Below are 18554 nucleotides of genomic sequence, written 5' to 3'. Positions count from 1 at the left end.
GTTGTGAGAGGGTTTGAGTCCCCTTCCCACCATTATAGGTGGACTGTTTCTTCCTGTAACTTATTTGACTTTGTCCTTAAAGAATTTAAATGCTGTGGATGGGGTCCATATAGATTTAGTACTGATATTAATTCACTGTACCTTTTAGCAAAATGCAGTTTTCTTGCTTATCTCTTTTAATTAGATGCTTTTGATTTGTCTGAGATCATCACTGCTACCCATTTTTTTAAACTTCAGCTCAATTAAAATAGATTCTGCTCCAGTCCCTTATTTTAATTCCATGTGTATTTTTCTTTTTCAAGTGTTCCTTGTAAACACTTTATTGTTGGATTCTAATTTCTAATCTATTTTGCCATACTATTCTGTTTTGTGAATGGGTTCATCCCATTCCCATTTACAGTTATGATCGCTGTGTATTCCCCATCATCCCACTTTCTTTTCTGCTTTTCTTCTGACTACTGCCTCCTTTAATCCACCCTCCTTATTCCCCACTCCTCCTTTCTATTCTACTTTACTGTTAGGGAAATGAATTTTTATACCCAAATGTGTATGTGTATTCTTCCCTTCTTTAACCAGTTCAGATAAGACTGAGGTTCAGATTTCTCCCACTCCACTGCCCCCTCTGTTGTATCAATTCTTCTTTGCATATCCCTTTTATGTGAGATAATTTCCCCCATTCTTCCTCTTCCTCCCCCTCTCTTCCAGTGCATTCCTTTCCCCTGCCCTTCCAATCTTCTTTTCAGATTATCTGTACATAACAGAATCACACCCGGGCCCTGTGTCTAATTAGACTGTAAAACCTCCGGTGATGATAAGGTGCCACATGTATAATTTCCCCATATAAAAATGCAAACAACTTGTGTCTTTTTATACTTCTCTTGGTTCCTGTGTTTGTATGTCAGACTTTTCAGTCAATTCTGGTCTTTTTTATCAGGAATGCTTAGAAATCCGCTATTTTATACTCAGTTTTGCTGACTAGGTTATTCTTAGTTGTAAGCCTAGATTCTTTGGCCTTCTGAAGTATTATACTCTAAGCTCTCCACTCCTTTAGTATAGTGACTAGTAAATCTTGTGTGATCCTGACTATGCCTCCTCAAATTCTTTCCTTCTGGCTTTTTGTAGTGTTTTTTCTTTGATCTGGGAACTCCAGATTTTGGCTATCATATTCCTGTGAGCTTTCATCTTGTGGTTTGGAGGTGACATATATTTTTCTAATTTCTATTTTCCTTCTGATCCTAAGAAATTGAGGATGTTTTCTTTTATGTTTTAAAATAATGTCTACTCTCTTTTTTTGGTGGCTTTTAGGTAGTCAATGATTCTCAAATTATCTTTCCTTTACCTGTTTTCCATGTCAGTTTTTCCTATGAGGTAGTTCACATTTTCTTCTATTACTACTCCCCCTCCCAATGCCCCAAACACTTTTGTCTTTGTTTTATTATGGCTTATTGTCATTAGAAACCATTTGGCCAATTCTAATTTTTAAGGAATAAGTTTTTTGTATCTCTCTTTTTTTTTTCTGGGTGGGGCAAAGGGGGATAAGTGACTTGTCCAGGGTCACACAGATAGTGTCAAGTGTCTGAGGCCACATTTGAATTCAGGTCTTCCTGAATCCAGGGCTGGTGCTTTATCCACTGCATCACCTAGCTGCCCTTTTAAAATTTTTTCTTTATTTTGTATCTCTTTTACCATGTTTTTCTTGCATATTTGTCATTTCTTTTCTCATTTTCCCCTTATGCTACTCCTATTTGGTTTTAAAAATCATTAAAAAAAATCTTTTAAAAAGTTTTGTCTTTAACTCTTCTAGGAATTCTTCTTTTTTTTTTTTACAGGGCAATGAGGGTTAAGTGACTTGCCCAAGGTCACACAGCTAGTAAGTGTCAAGTGTCTGAGGCCAGATTTGAACTCAGGTCCTCCTGAATCCAGGGCCGGTGCTTTATCCACTGCGCCACCTAGCTTCCCCCTCTTCTAGGAATTCTTGTTGCATTTGTGTCCAAGCTGTATTTTTCTTTGAGGCTTTGCTTGTAAGTTTTTGAGTTATTCTCTTCTGTGTTTGTGTATATTGAGTTTCCCTGTCTCCATAATAGCTCTTTATAGTCGGATTCTTTTTTTGTTTGCTCATTCTTCCAGCCTACATTTTGACTCTGGACTTTGTGTTGGGCTCTGCATGCTTTGGGGGTGGGTCTGGTCTGAGCTTCTGTCCTCTTATGATCTGCTGCTGTTTTCACAGCTTAGTCTGGGGGCAAGCTTTCAGTACTCTCAAAGTGGTATGATCCCCAGGGGAGGTCTGTTCTTTGGCCTTCTGGTTTGAGTTCTGCAAATTCCTTGACTGAGGTTTGGGTCTAATGGCTTGTTCCTGGTTGGGAGTTTTAGCAGCCTGTTCTGGACTCAGCCACGATTAGCCAGTTCATTTGGGAGGCTCTGTAGGTTCACAGGAACTGAACTGCAGGCTCTCTTTTCGTCTGGGATACTATACTCTGTTCTTGGGATCAGTGCCAAATAGCTATCATTTGCTTGCTGGAAATTTGTTCCTTGCTCAGTATAGAGCACGGACCCATGGTTGGACTCCTCTCTGCCCTGTATTTGTGATGCCGAACTGAACTGGGTAATGGGTGACAGAGCAGTCATATGGCACTCATTCCTATAACCAACTGCTAGTTCAGGAATCCCCTCCCTGGTATCTCTTTCTGCCCTTTGTGCTTCCTGCCCCCTAAAGTGAGTCTGATAAGAAGCTGGAGATTCTGAGAAAAATATGTAGTAGGGAGTTTAGTTTAAGTATTTTGGGTGATAGCCTATACAAAGGTATGGAAGTGGGAGTGGAAAACCAAATTTGAAGCAAAGTAGTTTGGTTTGGCTGAAATAAATGAGTACATAATATTGGAAACAGAGGTGAAGGCAAGATGGAGGACTTTAAATGCCAGGACAAGTAGTTAGTATATTTATCCTAGAGCAGAAGTTCTTAGCCATTTTTGTGACATGGACACATTTGGCAGTCAGAAGCTTTATGGACCCCTTCTTAGCATTTTAAAAAAACACGATGTATACACCTAGGTTCTAAGTATAAGCATGGGAGCTTTGAGCTGCATGATTTCCAACCTGGTACCATTTACCCCTCCTTAGGCAGCCTGGTAACTCCCTCTGCTCCTGGAGGCTCACCATATTAATGCAGAATTAGTTTAAATACCTGATTCATTTTATTCCACTCAGAACTCCTGAGCTCAAGAGATTCATCAGCCTCAGCCTCCCAGTTTGCAAGGATTATAAGTGTGTGCATGCTACCATGCTCAGTACAAAAAAAGTTTAAAGAATAATATAAAATACATAGGCATACAAAGGAGACCAGTTATACTGAAAAGTGACCAAAATATATATTATTTATTTATTTTTGCAGGGGTAATGAGGGTTAAGTGACTTGCCCAAGGTCACACAGCTAGCGTCCAGTGTCTGAGGCCAAATTTGAACTCAGGTCCTCCTGAATTCAGGGCTGGTGCTTTATCCACTGCGCCACTAGCTACCCCCAAATATAATTTTAAAAAAAGTTTAAAGAAAGACCCCAGGTTAAGACTGTTCTAAAGGCAACAGGGAATTTTTTTTGACATGATGAGACCTGTAATTTATTATTTAAAATTTAAATTAATTTAAAAAATGTACATCTGTATTATCTCCTATCCTTTCCCCCTCCTCCCAAATCAAGGAAGCAAAAAACCCAAAACCTCTTTTGTAAACATGTATAAAGTTGAGCAAAACAAATTATCACACTGGACATGTCCAAAAAAAAATGCCCTGAGTCCAGCATCTATTTGTAGGTGGGGAGTATGTTTCATCATGAGTTCCTAAATCTTTTAAAATTTTGTCTTTACAATATTGAAGTTATTATATTCTCCTTATTCTGCCCACTTTATTCTGCATCAGTTCATACAAATCTTCCCAAGGTTCTCTGAAATTGCTCCTTTTGTAATTCCTTTAGCACAGTATCATTCTATCACATACATATACCATAACCTGTTCAGTCATTTCTCAAGTGATGGGCACCCCATACAGTTTTCAGTTCTTTGCCACCAAAAAGAGCTGGTCTGAATATTTTTTGTACATACAGGTCTTTCTCTTTTTTCATGAGTCTCTGGGAAACAGGTGTAATTAGTGGTATTGGGTCAAAAGGCATTATGTAGTTTAGCAGCTTTTTGGGAATAGTTCCAAATTGCTTTTCAGAAAAGGAGCTCACAGCTATTAATGTACCTGTTTTCCCAATCCTTCATTATTTATTTTCCTTTTTTTGTTAACTTAGCCAATCTGATGGATGTGAGATAGAACCTCAGGGCTTAAAAAATTTGAATTTCTTTTATTATTACTGATTTAGATCATTTTTTCCCATATGGCTATTGATAGCTTGGTTTTCTTCCTCTGAAAGCTGCCTATTTGCATCAACTGGGGAAATTTCTGAGCAAAGTCAGTGGTATAATTGAACCTGTGTTTCAAGAACATTCATTTAGAAGCTACAATAGAGGACAGACTGGAGAGGAAGGGCATAAGTCTTTATATAACTCCTGCTATGTGCCAAGCACTGTGTTAAGTGCTTTTTACAAATATTATCTCATTTGAGCATCATAACAACCCTTCGAGGTAGTTGCTTTATTACCCCCACTTTATAGTTGAGAAAACTAAAGAAAACAGAGGTTAAGTGACTTGTCCAGAGTCACATAGCCAGTAAGTGAGGTAAGATTTGAACTCAGATCTTCCTGACTCCAGACCCAGCGTTCTATCCACTGCACCACCATGCCTTAGAGGACAGACACTGAAAACAGGAAGATCAGTTAGGAGGCTACTATAATAGTTTAGGTGAGAGGTGAGAACCTCTACTAAAGTGGTATTAATGATAGGTATGTTATATAGATTAATTTTACCTAGCTAAGGATCTTTGCATTGTTAAGGAGAAATGATTTGGTTACAACCTGGCAAAGTATCTGAGCAAAGAAAGCCTACTGTTTTGCCAAAGCAAACTTGGAGAAAAAGTAATTAAAATTATAAGAGTATGAGTAATTTGATATATGAATATTCTGTAGGCTTCACAGTACAATTTGAAACATATTACTGTGTAATGAAATTGCATGCTAATAAAGACAGCTCACTTCATTTATGTGCTGACTCAATTCAGTTCCTGAGAAAATGGAGTAAATCTGAAAGGAAGGAAAGGGAACACCCATTTATTAAGTATCTACCTGGTCACTGTGCTAATAAGCACTTCACAAATATCTCACAGCTTGGCAGGTAAGCTATCATCAGCCCCGTTTTACAAATGAGGAAACTGAGGCAGACAGAGGTTAAGTGACTTGACAATGATGAAGTACTTGAGGCCAGATTTGAACTTGACCTTCCTTACAGAATCTAGTGCTCTGTCTATCCTGTTACCACAGCACAATCTCTGGCTCCTTTACCTCCACTTCACTCTCATCATGACCTTGGGTTTCTTAATCTCTACAGAAATCCTCATCCCTTACAGGTTTCTCAGTCCCTTATTCATACTCTAGTGTCACTTCTCCTTTGTTTTGACCCTATTGTTAATGTTAACCATTTCAGTACTGGATTGTCCTCTGTCCTTGAATCCTTTCAGCCTTTCTACATTGCTCCTCCTAAACTTAGGATTACTCCTATCACCAGTTCCTCTTTTATTCCTTTCTGCTAGACTCCACACAAGAGTTATTCTAAACCTTTTCTCCTTAGAGCCAACTCTGCCCCTAGGCTCCCACTCTCAAAATTTGATTTTCACTCCCAATTTACCAAGAAGAGAAAGGTCATTATCCTTTGTGATTCCCCTCATCTTCCCTCCTTCACGCCTTTTTAGGTCTTCACTCATCTTCTCTGCTTTTTTCTTCTGGGTCTCCTCCTTGACAATACGAACAGCCCCCATTGTGCTCATTTCCTCCTGCTTCCTCTGAGCTTGAGCTCCACTCATTTCCTTTCTCGATTTTCAGTCTCTCTTTCTCTTCAGGCTCCTTTCCCTTTGTCCACCAGACAACCTTCTCTTGATCACTTCTTTTTCTTTTCCCTTTCACGGGCGAACTTAATAGAAAGCACGTGTTTACTGTTTGTCACCACCATTCTACTGAAATTACTCCTTAACAAAGTCACCAGGGACCTTTCAACTGCATGTCCAATGGCCCTTTTCTCAGTCCTCATCCTCTTGGATCTTTCTGCAGGATCAGTCTTTTGACTACACTCTGCTTTATGGATGCTCTCTTTCTCCTTGACTTCCATAACCTTATTCTTTCCTGGTTCTCAACCCTGCTTACTATTTTAATGACTCGTCTTATCCTCTTATGGCTTAAGATTGTCCCCAAGGTTCTGACTTTACCCCTTCTCCTCTTTTTCCTGTGGTAATTTCATGTATGCCCATAGGTTCGATTACCATCTGGGCAAAAGACTCTCAGCCCTACCTAGTACCACTTTTCCCTTTGAGTTTCAGTCCTGTATTTTCAGCTGGCTGCTGAACATCTCTGCCTGGATGTCCCGCCAGGACCAAACATCCAACCTGTCCAAAACTTAACTTGTTCTCTTTCCCCAAAGATAATGCCCAAATTATCTCTCAATTATCCTGATTCTGTTTATGGCACTCACCCTCATGGTCACTCAGACTTAAAAGCAAGGCTTTCTGGGTCAGTTAAGGGGTGTAGTGGATAAGGCACTGGGCCTTGAGTTCAAATCCAGCCTCAGAAGCTTACTGTGTGACCTTGACCAAATCAATTAATCTCTATGCCTTAGTTTCCATATCTGTAAAATGAGAATAATAATAGCATCTACCTTGAAGGGCTGTTGTGAGGATCAAACGTTTACAAAAGCACTTAGCACAGTTCCTGTCACATAGTAAGTGCTATATAAGCTATTACAATTATTATCTTTGGACTTCCTTCTGTCTAAATCCAAACATCGGACAAGTCCCGTTGATTCTATTTCCACAATATAAATCCCATCATCACTCCCTTCTTCTTTAATCTAGGCCCTTGTTCCTCTCTCCTAGAGTACCATAATAATCTCTTAACTAGTCTTCTGCATCTCTCCCTTTTCTAGCCCACCCTCTAACTCAACTCTCCAAATCTTTGTGATGCTATTTCAAATAGAGGGTACAAATTTCTGCCATATACAAACTATCCTTAGGTAGACTGATGAACTTATAGTCAACATTAAGTAAACTGAGTAAAAACTTTCCAGTTAGAGGATCCTAAGCCTAAAACTTCCTTCAAAATGACAAAAACAACAAAATTCCATTTCTTTTTGTGAAAGGGCTGCAGGGCTACAACCAGTTGACTACAGTTCTGCTGCTCTTGGTATAGAACAAGATCTTGGAATTTTTTTGATTTAGAAGAAACCCAATTCCCTTTAAACATGGGACACTTGAATTTCAGGAGCCCCAAGAGAGCTTGGCACCGGATCCTACCTCACTAGCTGTGTGACCTTAGGCAAGTCACAACCCCAATTGCCTCACTAAAAAAACAAAAACCAAAACCCACTGGAGAACATAGGAATAAATGGAGCTTACCTTAAAATGATAAGGAATATACAGCTACAACTATCAGTGAGCATTATCTGTAATGGGGATAAGCTAGAAGCCCTTCCCATACAATCAGGGTTGAAGCAAGGGTGCCCATTATCACCTCTATTATTTAATATTGTACTAGAAATGTTAGCTATAGCAATAAGAGAAGAAAAAGAAATTAAAGGGATTAGAATAGGTAATGAGAAAACAAAACTATCATTCTTTACAGCTGATATGATATTATACTTAGGAAATCCTAGAGAATCAACTAAAAAACTACTTGAGATTATTAACAACTTTAGAAAAGTTGTAGGATACAAAATAAATCCACAGAAATTATCAGCATTTCTATATATTACGAACAAAGTCCAGCAACAACAGATAGAAGGAAGAATTCCATTTAAAATAACTGTAGACAATATAAAATACTTGGGTGTCTACCTGCCAAGAGAAACCCAGGAACTAAATGAACAGAACTATAAAACAGTTTTCACACAAATAAAGTCAGATCTAAACAACTGGAAAAATATTAATTGTTCTTGGGTAGTCTGAGCCAATGTGATAAAAATGATCATCTTACCTAAGTTAATTGATTTATTTAGTGCCATACCAATCAAACTATGAAAAAAATATAGATATAAAAAAAGAATAACAAAATTCATCTGGAGGAACAAAAGCTCAAGGATATCAAAGGAATTAGGGGCAGCTAGGTAGCACAGTGGATAGAGCAACGGCCCTGGATTCAGGAGAACCTGAGTTCAAATCCAAGCTCAGACACTTGACACTTAGTAGCTGTGTGATCCTGGGCAAATCACTTAACCGCAACTGCCTCACCAAAAACAAACAAACAAAAAACCAAAAAGGATATCAAAGGAATCAATGAAAAGAAATGTGAAAGAAGGTGATCCAGCAGGACAAATCTTAAACTGCATTATAAAGCAGTAATTATCAAAACAATCTGGTTACTGGCTAAGAAATAGAGAAGTGGAAGTGGATCAGTGGAAAAGAATAGGTACAAATTACACTATAGTAAACGACTATAGTAATCTAATATATGATAAACCCAAAGATCCAAGCTTTTGGAACAAAAAATCATTATTTGACAAAAATTGCTGGGAAAACTGGAAAACAGTATGGTAGAAACTAGGTATAGACCAACATCTCACACTGTAAACTAAAATAAGGTCAAAATGGGTACATGATTTACACATAAAGGGTGATACCATAAGCAAATCAAGAGAACATGGAATAGTTTATCTGTCAGATTTATGAACTGAGGAAGAATTTAGGACCAAAGAAGATATAGAGAGCAATGCAAAATGTAAAATAATTTTGATTATATAGAATTAAAAAGCTTTTGCACAAATAAAACTAATGTAACCAAGATTATAAGGAAATTGGAAAACTGAGAAAGAATTTTTGAAACAAGTATCTCTGATAAAGGCTTCATTTCTCAAATATATAGAGAAAACTGAGTCATATTTATAAAAATACAAGCCATTCCCCAATTGATAAATGGTCAAAAGATATGGCCAGGCAGTTTTCAGACAAAGAAATCAAAGCTATCTATAGTTATATGAAAAAATGCTCTAAATCACTATTGATAAGAGAAATGCAAATTAAAACAACTCTGAGGTATCTCCTCACACTTACTGGAGTAGCAAATATAATAAAAAAGGAAAATGTTGGATGTTGGAACACTGGGATGCTAATCCACTGTTGGTGGAATTGTGGACAAATCCAACCATTCTGGAGAGGAATTTGGAACCATGATCAAATGGCAATACAACTGTGCATATTCTTTGATCCAGCAATACCACTACCAGGTTTATATACCAAAGACATCCCCAACAAGAGAAAAAAGACCTATTTGTACAAAAATGTTTCCAGCAGCTCTTTTTGTGGTGACTAAGAATTAGAAATCAGGGGGCAGCTAGATGGTGCAGTGGATAAAGCACCGGCCCTGGATTCAGGAGTACCTGAGTTCAAATCTGGCTTCAGATACTTGACACTTGCTAGCTATGTGACCCTGGGCAAGTTACTTAATCCCCATTGCCCCACAAAAAAAAAACCCAAAACAAAGAAATCAAAGGAATGCCCATCAACTGGGGAATGGCTAAACAAGCTGTGGTATATGTTTGTGATGGAATATTACTGTGCTATAAGAAATGACAAACATGATGATTTCAGAGAGGCTTGGAAAGACTTATATGAACTGTTGTATAGTGAAGTAAGCAGAACCAGGAGAACATTGTGCACAGTGACAGCAATATTGTTCAATGAAGAACTGTGAATGACTTAACTATTCTTAGCAATACAATGATCCAAGACAGTCCCAAAGGACTAATGATAAAGCATACTATCCACCTCCAAAGAAAGAACTGATACGGATTGAACACAGACTGAAGCATGTTATTTTTCACTTTCATTTTTCTCTTTTATTCAAGTTTTCTGATGCAAAATGACTAAAATGGTAATGTTTTACGTAATTTCACATGCATAACCTGAATCTCAGGGAGGGGAAAGGGGAAGGAGGAAAAGGATTTAGAACTCAAAACTTTAAATAATTGATGTTTATTATAATAAAAAAAGTCAGTCCCTGGCTTCTAGGAGTTCCTAGTCTAATAGGGGAGACAACAGGCAAACAGCTGTTAAGGGCTAAAATTCTAGCTAAACTGTCTAAAATATCTAATGAGTGGTCACCAATAAATTATAAGCTTTAGCAAGAGTTAGACTTTTAAGCATTTATTAAGAAGAATAAGAGTTTGGTAAAGAGAGAAGAAAAGGCCTAGATTTCTATCTACTAAAGGGAGAGCGCATGTCTAGCTCCCTTCTCCACCAGCATCCTCAGGAAAGAGAGTGAGTCAGAGCGCCTGGCTCTTCCTTCTTCTTCCCACTAGCAAATGTTACTTCCTGATGCCAAAGAAAAGACGCATGTTCTTGCCCTCAAAGACCTTCCTTTCATGGCAGAACTTTTCTACAGTAAGTCTCCAGCAGGTGGCATCATTCCAATCGTTACACAGCTATGTACAAACAAGCTAGATATAAGATAAACAGGAAGTAGTTAACAGAGGGAAGGTGCTAAAATTAAAGAATTTGGAAGCTTCCTTTAGGTGATATTTTAGTTGGGCCTTGAAGGAAGCCAATGAAACCAGAAGGCAGAGGTGAAGAGGGAGCACATTCCAGGCATGGGGGACAGCCAGAAAAATTTCTGGAGTTGGGAGATCGAGTGTCTCGTTTAAGGAATAGCAAACAGGTCAGTGTCACTGGATCAAATAGTATTTAGGGGTGTGTGTGTGTGTGTGTGTGTGTGTGTGTGTGTGTGTGTGTGTGTGTGTAACCTAGAAAGTGGGGGAGGGGTAAAGCAGGGGTGCTAGGTTACAAAGCACTTTGAATGCCAAAGGATCATATATTTGATCCCGGTGGTCATAGGGAGCCACTGGTTTATTGGGTACGGGAGGTGACATGGTCAGACTAACAGTTTAGGAAGACCTCTTTGACAACTGAGTGGAGAACAGATTAGAGTTGGGAGAGATTTGAGAAAGCAGAGCAGGCTGCTGCAATAGGCCAAGTGTGAGGTGATGAGCACCAGCACTAAGGGGTGGCAGTGTCAAGAAAGAAGGGGATACATATGATAGATGTTGCAAAGATGAAATTAGCAGCCATGGCAACTGATTGGATGTAGGGGCTAAAACGCAGTGAAGAGATTGACACCTGGTTTGGGAGCCTGGAGGACTGGGACGATGGTGTTGTCCTCTACAGTAATAGGAAGGAAGGAGCGGGGAGAGGTTAGAGGGAAAGATGAGTTCAGTTTTGGATAACTTGAGTTTAAGATGTTTACCTCCAGTTCAAGATAACAGGCAACTCCAACTAATAGCAGTTGGAGATGCTAGACCAGAGGTGAGTAGAGAGATGTTAGGGCTAGATAAGTAGATTTGAGAATCATCAGCATTGAGATGATAATTGAATCCATGGGAGCTGATAAGATCACCTCTGAAGTGGTCTGTAGGAAGAAGAGAAGAGCAAGCAAGCAGGACAGAACTCTGGGGGATATCAAAGTTGGTGTGCATAACCCAGATGAAGATTAAGCAAAGGAGACAATTTACTCATTTTCCATGACTTGTTCTTCTACCCCACTAGCTCAGCCATACACTAAGATGGTCATATCCTTGATCACGCTGTCACCCATACATGCACCAGTTTCTTGTTCATGAACTCTGGAATTCCTTTATCTGATCACAATCTACAGGATTTCAGTCCACCTCCCTGCTTTCTGATACCAAATTGTATTCTCTGCCCACTGTAACTTTCTTGTTTTTTTTTTTTGTTTTGTTTTGTTTTATTTTTGCAGGGCAATGGGGGTTAAGTGACTTGCCCAGGGTCACACAGCTAGTAATTGTCAAGTGTCTGAGGCCGGATTTGAACTCAGGTACTCCTGAATCCAGGGCCGGTGCTCCATCCACTGCTCCACCTAGCTGCCCCCCAACTGTGACTTTCAATCCCCCAACCCCTCAATTCTCTCTCAGGCCAGCACCCCTGGACTAGCTATACTCTCCTTCCTTCCTTATCCTGACCCCTTTGTGAATAGTTTAACTCCATACTTTCCATACTGCTGATTTTTGCCTCAGCCTTGGATCACTCCCACCATTTGCCATCTTCCCTACTTACACACGTTGCTGAACAAAGGTGGAGAAAATCACAAAACCATGCTGACTGGATTGACTACAAATGTATTTTATATAACCTCAACTGGACCCTCACAGCTGCTAGGCAACCCTCTACACAACCCTAAATAACTCACTATCCTACTCTTCAAAGTGGCTCTTCCAAACCTTTTCATCCCATCTCAAACTTTCCATGCTTCCCCTTCCTTCTATCCTCTCAGATGAGACCGCTGCCTCATATTTTAAAGAAAAAATTGAGGGCATCTGCCGAGAACTCCCTCTCCTTTTCTCATATCACTCAGATACCTTCTGCCACTATCTCCATCTATATGCTGCTGGCCCTTCACGTGGTCAAGCACTACCTGTTCATGTGATCCCATTCCATCTGTCTCTTCCAAAAGATTTGCTCCCTCTGTTAACCCTACTCTTTCACTTATTTTCGTTTTTTTTTTTTTTTTTTTTGGTGAGGCAATTGGGGTTAAGTGACTTGCCCAGGGTCACACAGCTAGTACTTGTTAAGTTTCTGAGGCCGGATTTGAACTCAGATCCTCCTGAATCCAGGGCTGGTCCTCTATTCACTGCACCACCTAACTGCCCTTTTCACTTTTTTTCAATCTCTCCTTGTCTACTGGCTGTTTCCCTCCTGCCTAAAAATATGCCTATGTCTCCCTTATCCTTAAAAAAGCCCCTGGGGCAGCTACGTGGTGCAGTGGATAAAGCACTGTCCCTGGATTCAGGAGGACCTGAGTTCAAAATCTGACCTCAGACACTCAACACTAGCTGTGTGACCCTGGGCAAGTCACTTAACCCTCATTGCCCTGAAAAAAAAAAGCCTCACTTGGTCATTCCATTCCCACTATTATTCCATATCTCTCCTGAATAGAATGTGGGACCTGAGTCACTACACCAACTCTGAGAGCCCCTGATTAATTAGGTAATCATAGATTATGGCTACTTTCAAGAGAGATCTTTTAAATATAAATTGGGGACTGAAGGGCATTAAGTTTTCTGTTTTCTCTCTCTCTTTTTCTCTCTCACCTTGCATTCATTTTGTCTTCTTGTTGGAACAATGAATAAATCAGATTTGCCCACGGGCCAGAATACTTCTCTGGTAGTTTGGATGAAGTCTTGCCCTTCCAATTGCTATCATAAAAACCGATTTTCCATTTTTTCCCCATGTTATATCCTTAGAGCCATTCAGGAGCCAAGCCACCTACCAAAAAAATGTCACCACTTTCCTGTTATAAAGATGATAAAGCATGTATCACACCTACTCCTAATAGTATATGAAAAGAAAGCCCCTCCCTACTTTAAGAACAAGGCTTCTGGGGAAGAGAGCTTTGGATGGGATGGTCTTACCGTGACTGTGGCAAGTGACATGAACCCTATCAGGTTGTTCCACGTCTTATCAATGTCCTTCAGCAGCTGCTGGAGATTTTCGCTGCACACTGCGGTAGCCTTGATACCTAGCTCCACACGTTTGGTTACCCTGTATACCTCAACAACACCTATCAACAGGAGAGAGTAAAGGTTTGAAATGCCAGATGACGAGGCAAGCAGCATCACACCTGGGTAATACCTTTGTTGGAACAAAGAAATGATCACAAGAGTCAAAAGTTTCTCTGTGCCTTCCTTATAAAACCCCACAATTCAAGGATCTCCACAAGGGCACCGTGCAACCTGGATACTTCATGGGCCCTTCTTACCATCTTTTAGGATTCATTGTTGGCATTCAGGGAACTGTATAAACCTGACTGAAGGAGGAACACAAAGTCTAGTAAGGATAAGAAACTCAGGTTACACAGGAAGAATCCGGAAACTACGATTTCTGATTCAACTCCCATTTTATCACCATCCTGGGATGCTTTTGTGTCCTCATTTTCTCCATTTGCAAATGTCACTCTAACATGACTTATATTTGGCTTGAGGTTTTGTTTAATTAAAAATGTTTCACAGCATATATGAAACAGACAATGAAAAGTTAAAGCACCATGATTTTCAATAAGCAAAACATAAAGTTACATACCTAATAAATACTCCATGCCCTGTGCTGACTGAATTACTTCTGTGCAAACAGATGAACTACTGATTCCATTTAGAGTGTCATTTGCCTTCTTAATGATCTGAAAGACAATGACATGACAATGTCACTAGATTATCTTTAAGAAAAAAGTGATCAATGACAATCAAAAGTGAACACTGCAAAAATTATAATGAAGTGCAGCCCCAAGGAAGAGATATGAGAAGATACCTTCCCTTACTCTTTTGCAGAGGTGAGAAGTCCATAAGTATGAAACACTGAATATATTTTCAGTTTGTCTGATATATAAATTAGTTTTGTTGGTTGTTTATCTTATAGTTTTCTTATTTTTTTCTTTAAAAATATTCTTTGTTATATGGGATGACTTTCTGTTGGAGGGGGAAGGGAATGGTTCTAGTTGGAAATTTAAGTGATGTAAAAAGATATCAATAAAATGTATTCAAAAATGGTTAATAGTAACAAAAATAAATTTACTATTATTATCCAACCAAACTGAAATAGCCAGAAGCTAAGAGTATAAGCCTGGCAGTCAATGTATTTTTCTTTTTTCGTTTCTTGCAGGGCAATGAGGATTAAGTGACTTGCTCAGGGTCACACAGCTAGTATCAAGTGTCTGAGGCCGGATTTGAACTCAGGTTCTCCTGAATCCAGGGGTGTTGCTTTATCCACTGAGCCACCTAGCTACCCCAGCCAATGTATTTTTACATAATTTTCTATTGAAATACAGACCTGTGGGGCAGCTAGATGGTGCAGTGGATAGAGCACCAGCCCTGGAGTCAGAAGTACCTGAGTTCAAATCAGGCCTCAGACACTTAATACTTACTAGCTGTGTGACCCTGGGCAAGTCACTTAACCCCAACTGCCTCACTAAAAACCAACCAACCAAACAAACAAACCCCAAAACAACAAAACAACAACAACAAACTTGGCTTGAAAAAGAGAACTGTGTGATTCATAACTTACAAAGAAGTTTATAAAGATCATAAGATTTAGAGCTGGAAGAGTCCTTTAGAGACTGCTGCCTCATATTTTACAGAAAAAATTGAGGGCATCTGCCGAGAACTCCCTCTCCTTTTCTCATATCACTTGGATACTTTTGCTGGGAGGATCCTTTAGAGATTATCTAATCCATTTCCCTTATTTTACATACTGAGGCTCTCAGAGTTTACTTTTTTTGGGGGGGGGCAATGAGGGTTAAGTGATTTGCCCAGGGTCACACAGCTAGTAAGTGTCAAGTGTCTGAGGCCAGATTTTTGAACTCAGGTCCTCCTGAATCCAGGGCCAGTGTTTTATCCATTGTGCCACCTAGCTGCCCCTTCTCAGAGAGCTTAAAAGCTTTGCCCAAGGTCACACAGGTAGGCAGTATCTGAATTTGTTCTCTTCAAACGGAGAGCTCTTTTGTAGTACCCCCTTCCCCCCACTACCCTCCGAATTTATTTAAATCATAAAGAAATCATCCTGCTGCTCTAGTCTTCCTGCCAATGTCTTCTCCTCTCCACCCTCTCATCTTCTCTCTCTGGAGTAATAAGGGTTGTGTTTTGCTCACAAAATCTCCAACTCATAGATTATTTTACTTTAGGAAATAAAGTTAAAGACAGATCACCATCTCAAACACAGTCACAGGTACTTAAAGGAATACTGGTTTGGTAAACCAAATGTACTTGTAAGAAGTCTCATTTAGATGGGTGAATTTTCAAAGAATTTCATTTTGGGATAGGGTATCTGACACCAATAATGTTATACTAATCATTGTTCTTAAGGTGTTACTCCAGTTCTCTCCTCTAAACATCCTTACTCAATTCTATGGAGGTTAAAATGTGGCCATAGGGAAAAAACTATATACTCACATGTAAAGCACTTCCCAAACACCTCTGCCATTCATAAGCATATCTTTCATTCTCCTGTTAAAAAAAAGAAAGGACTACATTAAAAGGGCAATGGGCAAGCCTGACACCCTGATTTCTACTTTTGCTTAAGTATTAATTCAAAGGACATAAGGAAGTTTCCTCGTTTGCTCATGATCATTACAGATCAAACACGACTCTTAATGGATTGACCTCTGGAGACTTTTATTTTCTTACAAATAAAACCAACCTCAGAACATCTAAATACATTTAAGTGCTTTCTATGTACAAAGCATTGGACTAAGTACTGAGGGAGATATAGTTTGCCTAAGTCAAAGTACTTAATCTCAAGGAGGGAACAATTTAACAAGGAACTTGAAATGCAGGTAAAGAAGTTGGAACTTGACTCTGGGCACACAGCAAGGTTTGAGGAAAGGTCTGACATGACAAGAGTTTGACATATGAGAGGACCATTCAGGCAGAGATCATTTGTAGGAGGATGGAGATGGGGATTTAGAACTCAGAAGAAAGGTCAAGACTATGGAAATCAAGTTGGGACTTTGTTAGCATAGAGTTGGAGAGCTGAGACTGTTAGAGTGAATGAGACTGCCAAGGGAGAAAAAAAGGTCAAGGACCAACTGTTGGGGAAATCCTTTAAATGATCTAAAAAAGCATTTGAAGGGTAAGAGGGGACAATGTAGCATAATAAAAAAAAAATGCTGAATCTGGAACCCAGTCAACACGGGTCTTGAATTGAATCTTGGCTCTGCATGACCTTAAGCAAATCACTTAACCTTTTGGCTTTAGTTTTCTCATCAGTAAAATAAAGGGCCTGGAGTAGATAACCTCTAAGTTCCTAGTAGCTTTAGACCTATGATCTTAGGAGAAGCTGGGGAGTAAGATATCTTTGAAGCCAAGTGAAGAGAGAATACCCATTATTGGTTTTGGGGAGGTCAATAGTATCAAAAATAGCAAAGACAGATACTGAGGACAGAATAAAGCTATTGAATTTGGTGATCAGATCATCAGTGGTGACCTTTGAGAAAACAATTTCAAGAGATGGTGAGAATGCAAATCCTGATGCAGCTGTAGAAGAGAATGTGTATAATTGCAGGTAGAAGCATGGGTTTTAAGGGTCAGGAGAAGGCTTTTTTAGGCTGGGGAGGCCTACACGTTTGTGGACAGATGTGGAAGAGCCATGTTGAAGATGCCTAAAAGAGTGGGACTAGATTAGAGTTGAGGGAGGAATGACAGCAGCAAGGAATGGGATCAAGGGTACTGGTTGGCAGTAGGAAAAGCTAGTCTGTGATGGGTGGGCAGGAGGAGAGGTAGTATAAAATAATGCTGAGATGTGAATGGGATGAATTAAGGCCACACTGGATGGCCTCAATCTCATCAAAGTAAGAGGCTTCTTTACCTGCTATTCATTATAGTATTCTACATTCATTGTGGGGCTATGGGCATGTTTAGCATCAAGAAGAAAGAAGAGGGGGTGGCTAGATGGTGCAATGGATAAAGCACCGGCCCTGGATTCAGGAGTTCCTGAGTTCAAATCCGGCCTCAGACACCTGACACTTACTGGCTGTGTGACCCTGGGCAAGTCACTTAACCCCCATTGCCCTGCAAAAAAAAAAAAAAGAAGAAGAAGAAGAAAAGATTTGAAGCAGTCATTGAAAGGTATGAGACAGTAAGTCAGGAAGGGAGAATCTGTTTTGCCTGACTATAAGTATTTGTTGCAAAGGTTTTCGTTTTTCTTTTTTTCTCAATGGAGGTGGTAGGAAAGAAAATAAATGTTCAACTGAAAGGAAGAAAGGAAAAAAAGGGCAAGTACAATAGGCTTGTCAAACAACCAGAAGGGCCTGGCTGTGGTGTGGGTGAAATTAGCTCAGTTTCACTTTCTCTGGTGATGTTCAAGAATGGAGAAATCAAAAGGTCATGATAAGAACTAAAAGTAGGTTTCAGTATGAGTAGAAGTGGGAAAGGAGGCTATGGTCAGAAAGTATAATTTCTAAGCTCCCGATCTCAGAGGGGGCACAACTCTAAGAGTTGGTCAGGTATTAGGTTTGCCCATGTCTGTGTAAGGCTGAAATAGGGCAGAGGATGAGGCCACTGGGATTGAGAAGGTGGAGGAATTCTGTGGTCAAGTTGTAATGGCTGATCTACTGGTTTAAACCTGGGGAGAGTTAAACATTTTAATAATGCAATGGAGGAGCATTTCCACATTTTCTTCCTGTTGCTCACGATCAGGATATTAACATTAAGAGTTCATGTTAGTATGGAACGTTAAAGTTTGCTTAGCTTGATTTTAAATATTATCTTAATTTGATCCTCACAACAACTCTGTGAGATAGATGCTCTTATAATTCTCATTTTACAAATAAGGAAACTGAAAGTTAGAAAGCTTAAGTGATTAGCTTACCATATTTTGACCAGCTGCTATGAAAATATTTGTTGAAAGAAAAACCATAGTCTGTCCACAG

General features: G+C 39.5%; 1 protein-coding gene across 6 annotated transcripts in view; it reads right to left on the bottom strand.

Moving 5' to 3' along the window:
- SYNRG (synergin gamma) overlaps positions 1 to 18554 on the bottom strand; it is a 96731-nt gene that overhangs the window by 6925 nt on the left and 71252 nt on the right. For all 6 annotated transcript variants that reach the window (XM_044005509.1, XM_044005510.1, XM_044005511.1 and 3 more), the window contains 3 exons: positions 16078 to 16131; positions 14216 to 14312; positions 13549 to 13697 (listed from right to left, as the gene is read on the bottom strand). In XM_044005509.1, coding sequence (XP_043861444.1) covers positions 13549 to 13697; positions 14216 to 14312; positions 16078 to 16131 — 300 coding nt within the window. The remainder of the gene's footprint in view (positions 1 to 13548; positions 13698 to 14215; positions 14313 to 16077; positions 16132 to 18554) is intronic.

The sequence above is a fragment of the Dromiciops gliroides genome, chromosome 4 (genome assembly GCF_019393635.1).
Source record: "Dromiciops gliroides isolate mDroGli1 chromosome 4, mDroGli1.pri, whole genome shotgun sequence".
Taxonomy (NCBI): Eukaryota; Metazoa; Chordata; class Mammalia; order Microbiotheria; family Microbiotheriidae; genus Dromiciops; species Dromiciops gliroides.
The sequence above is the reverse complement of the archived record's forward strand: the minus strand, read 5'-3'. Positions and strand labels throughout refer to the sequence as shown.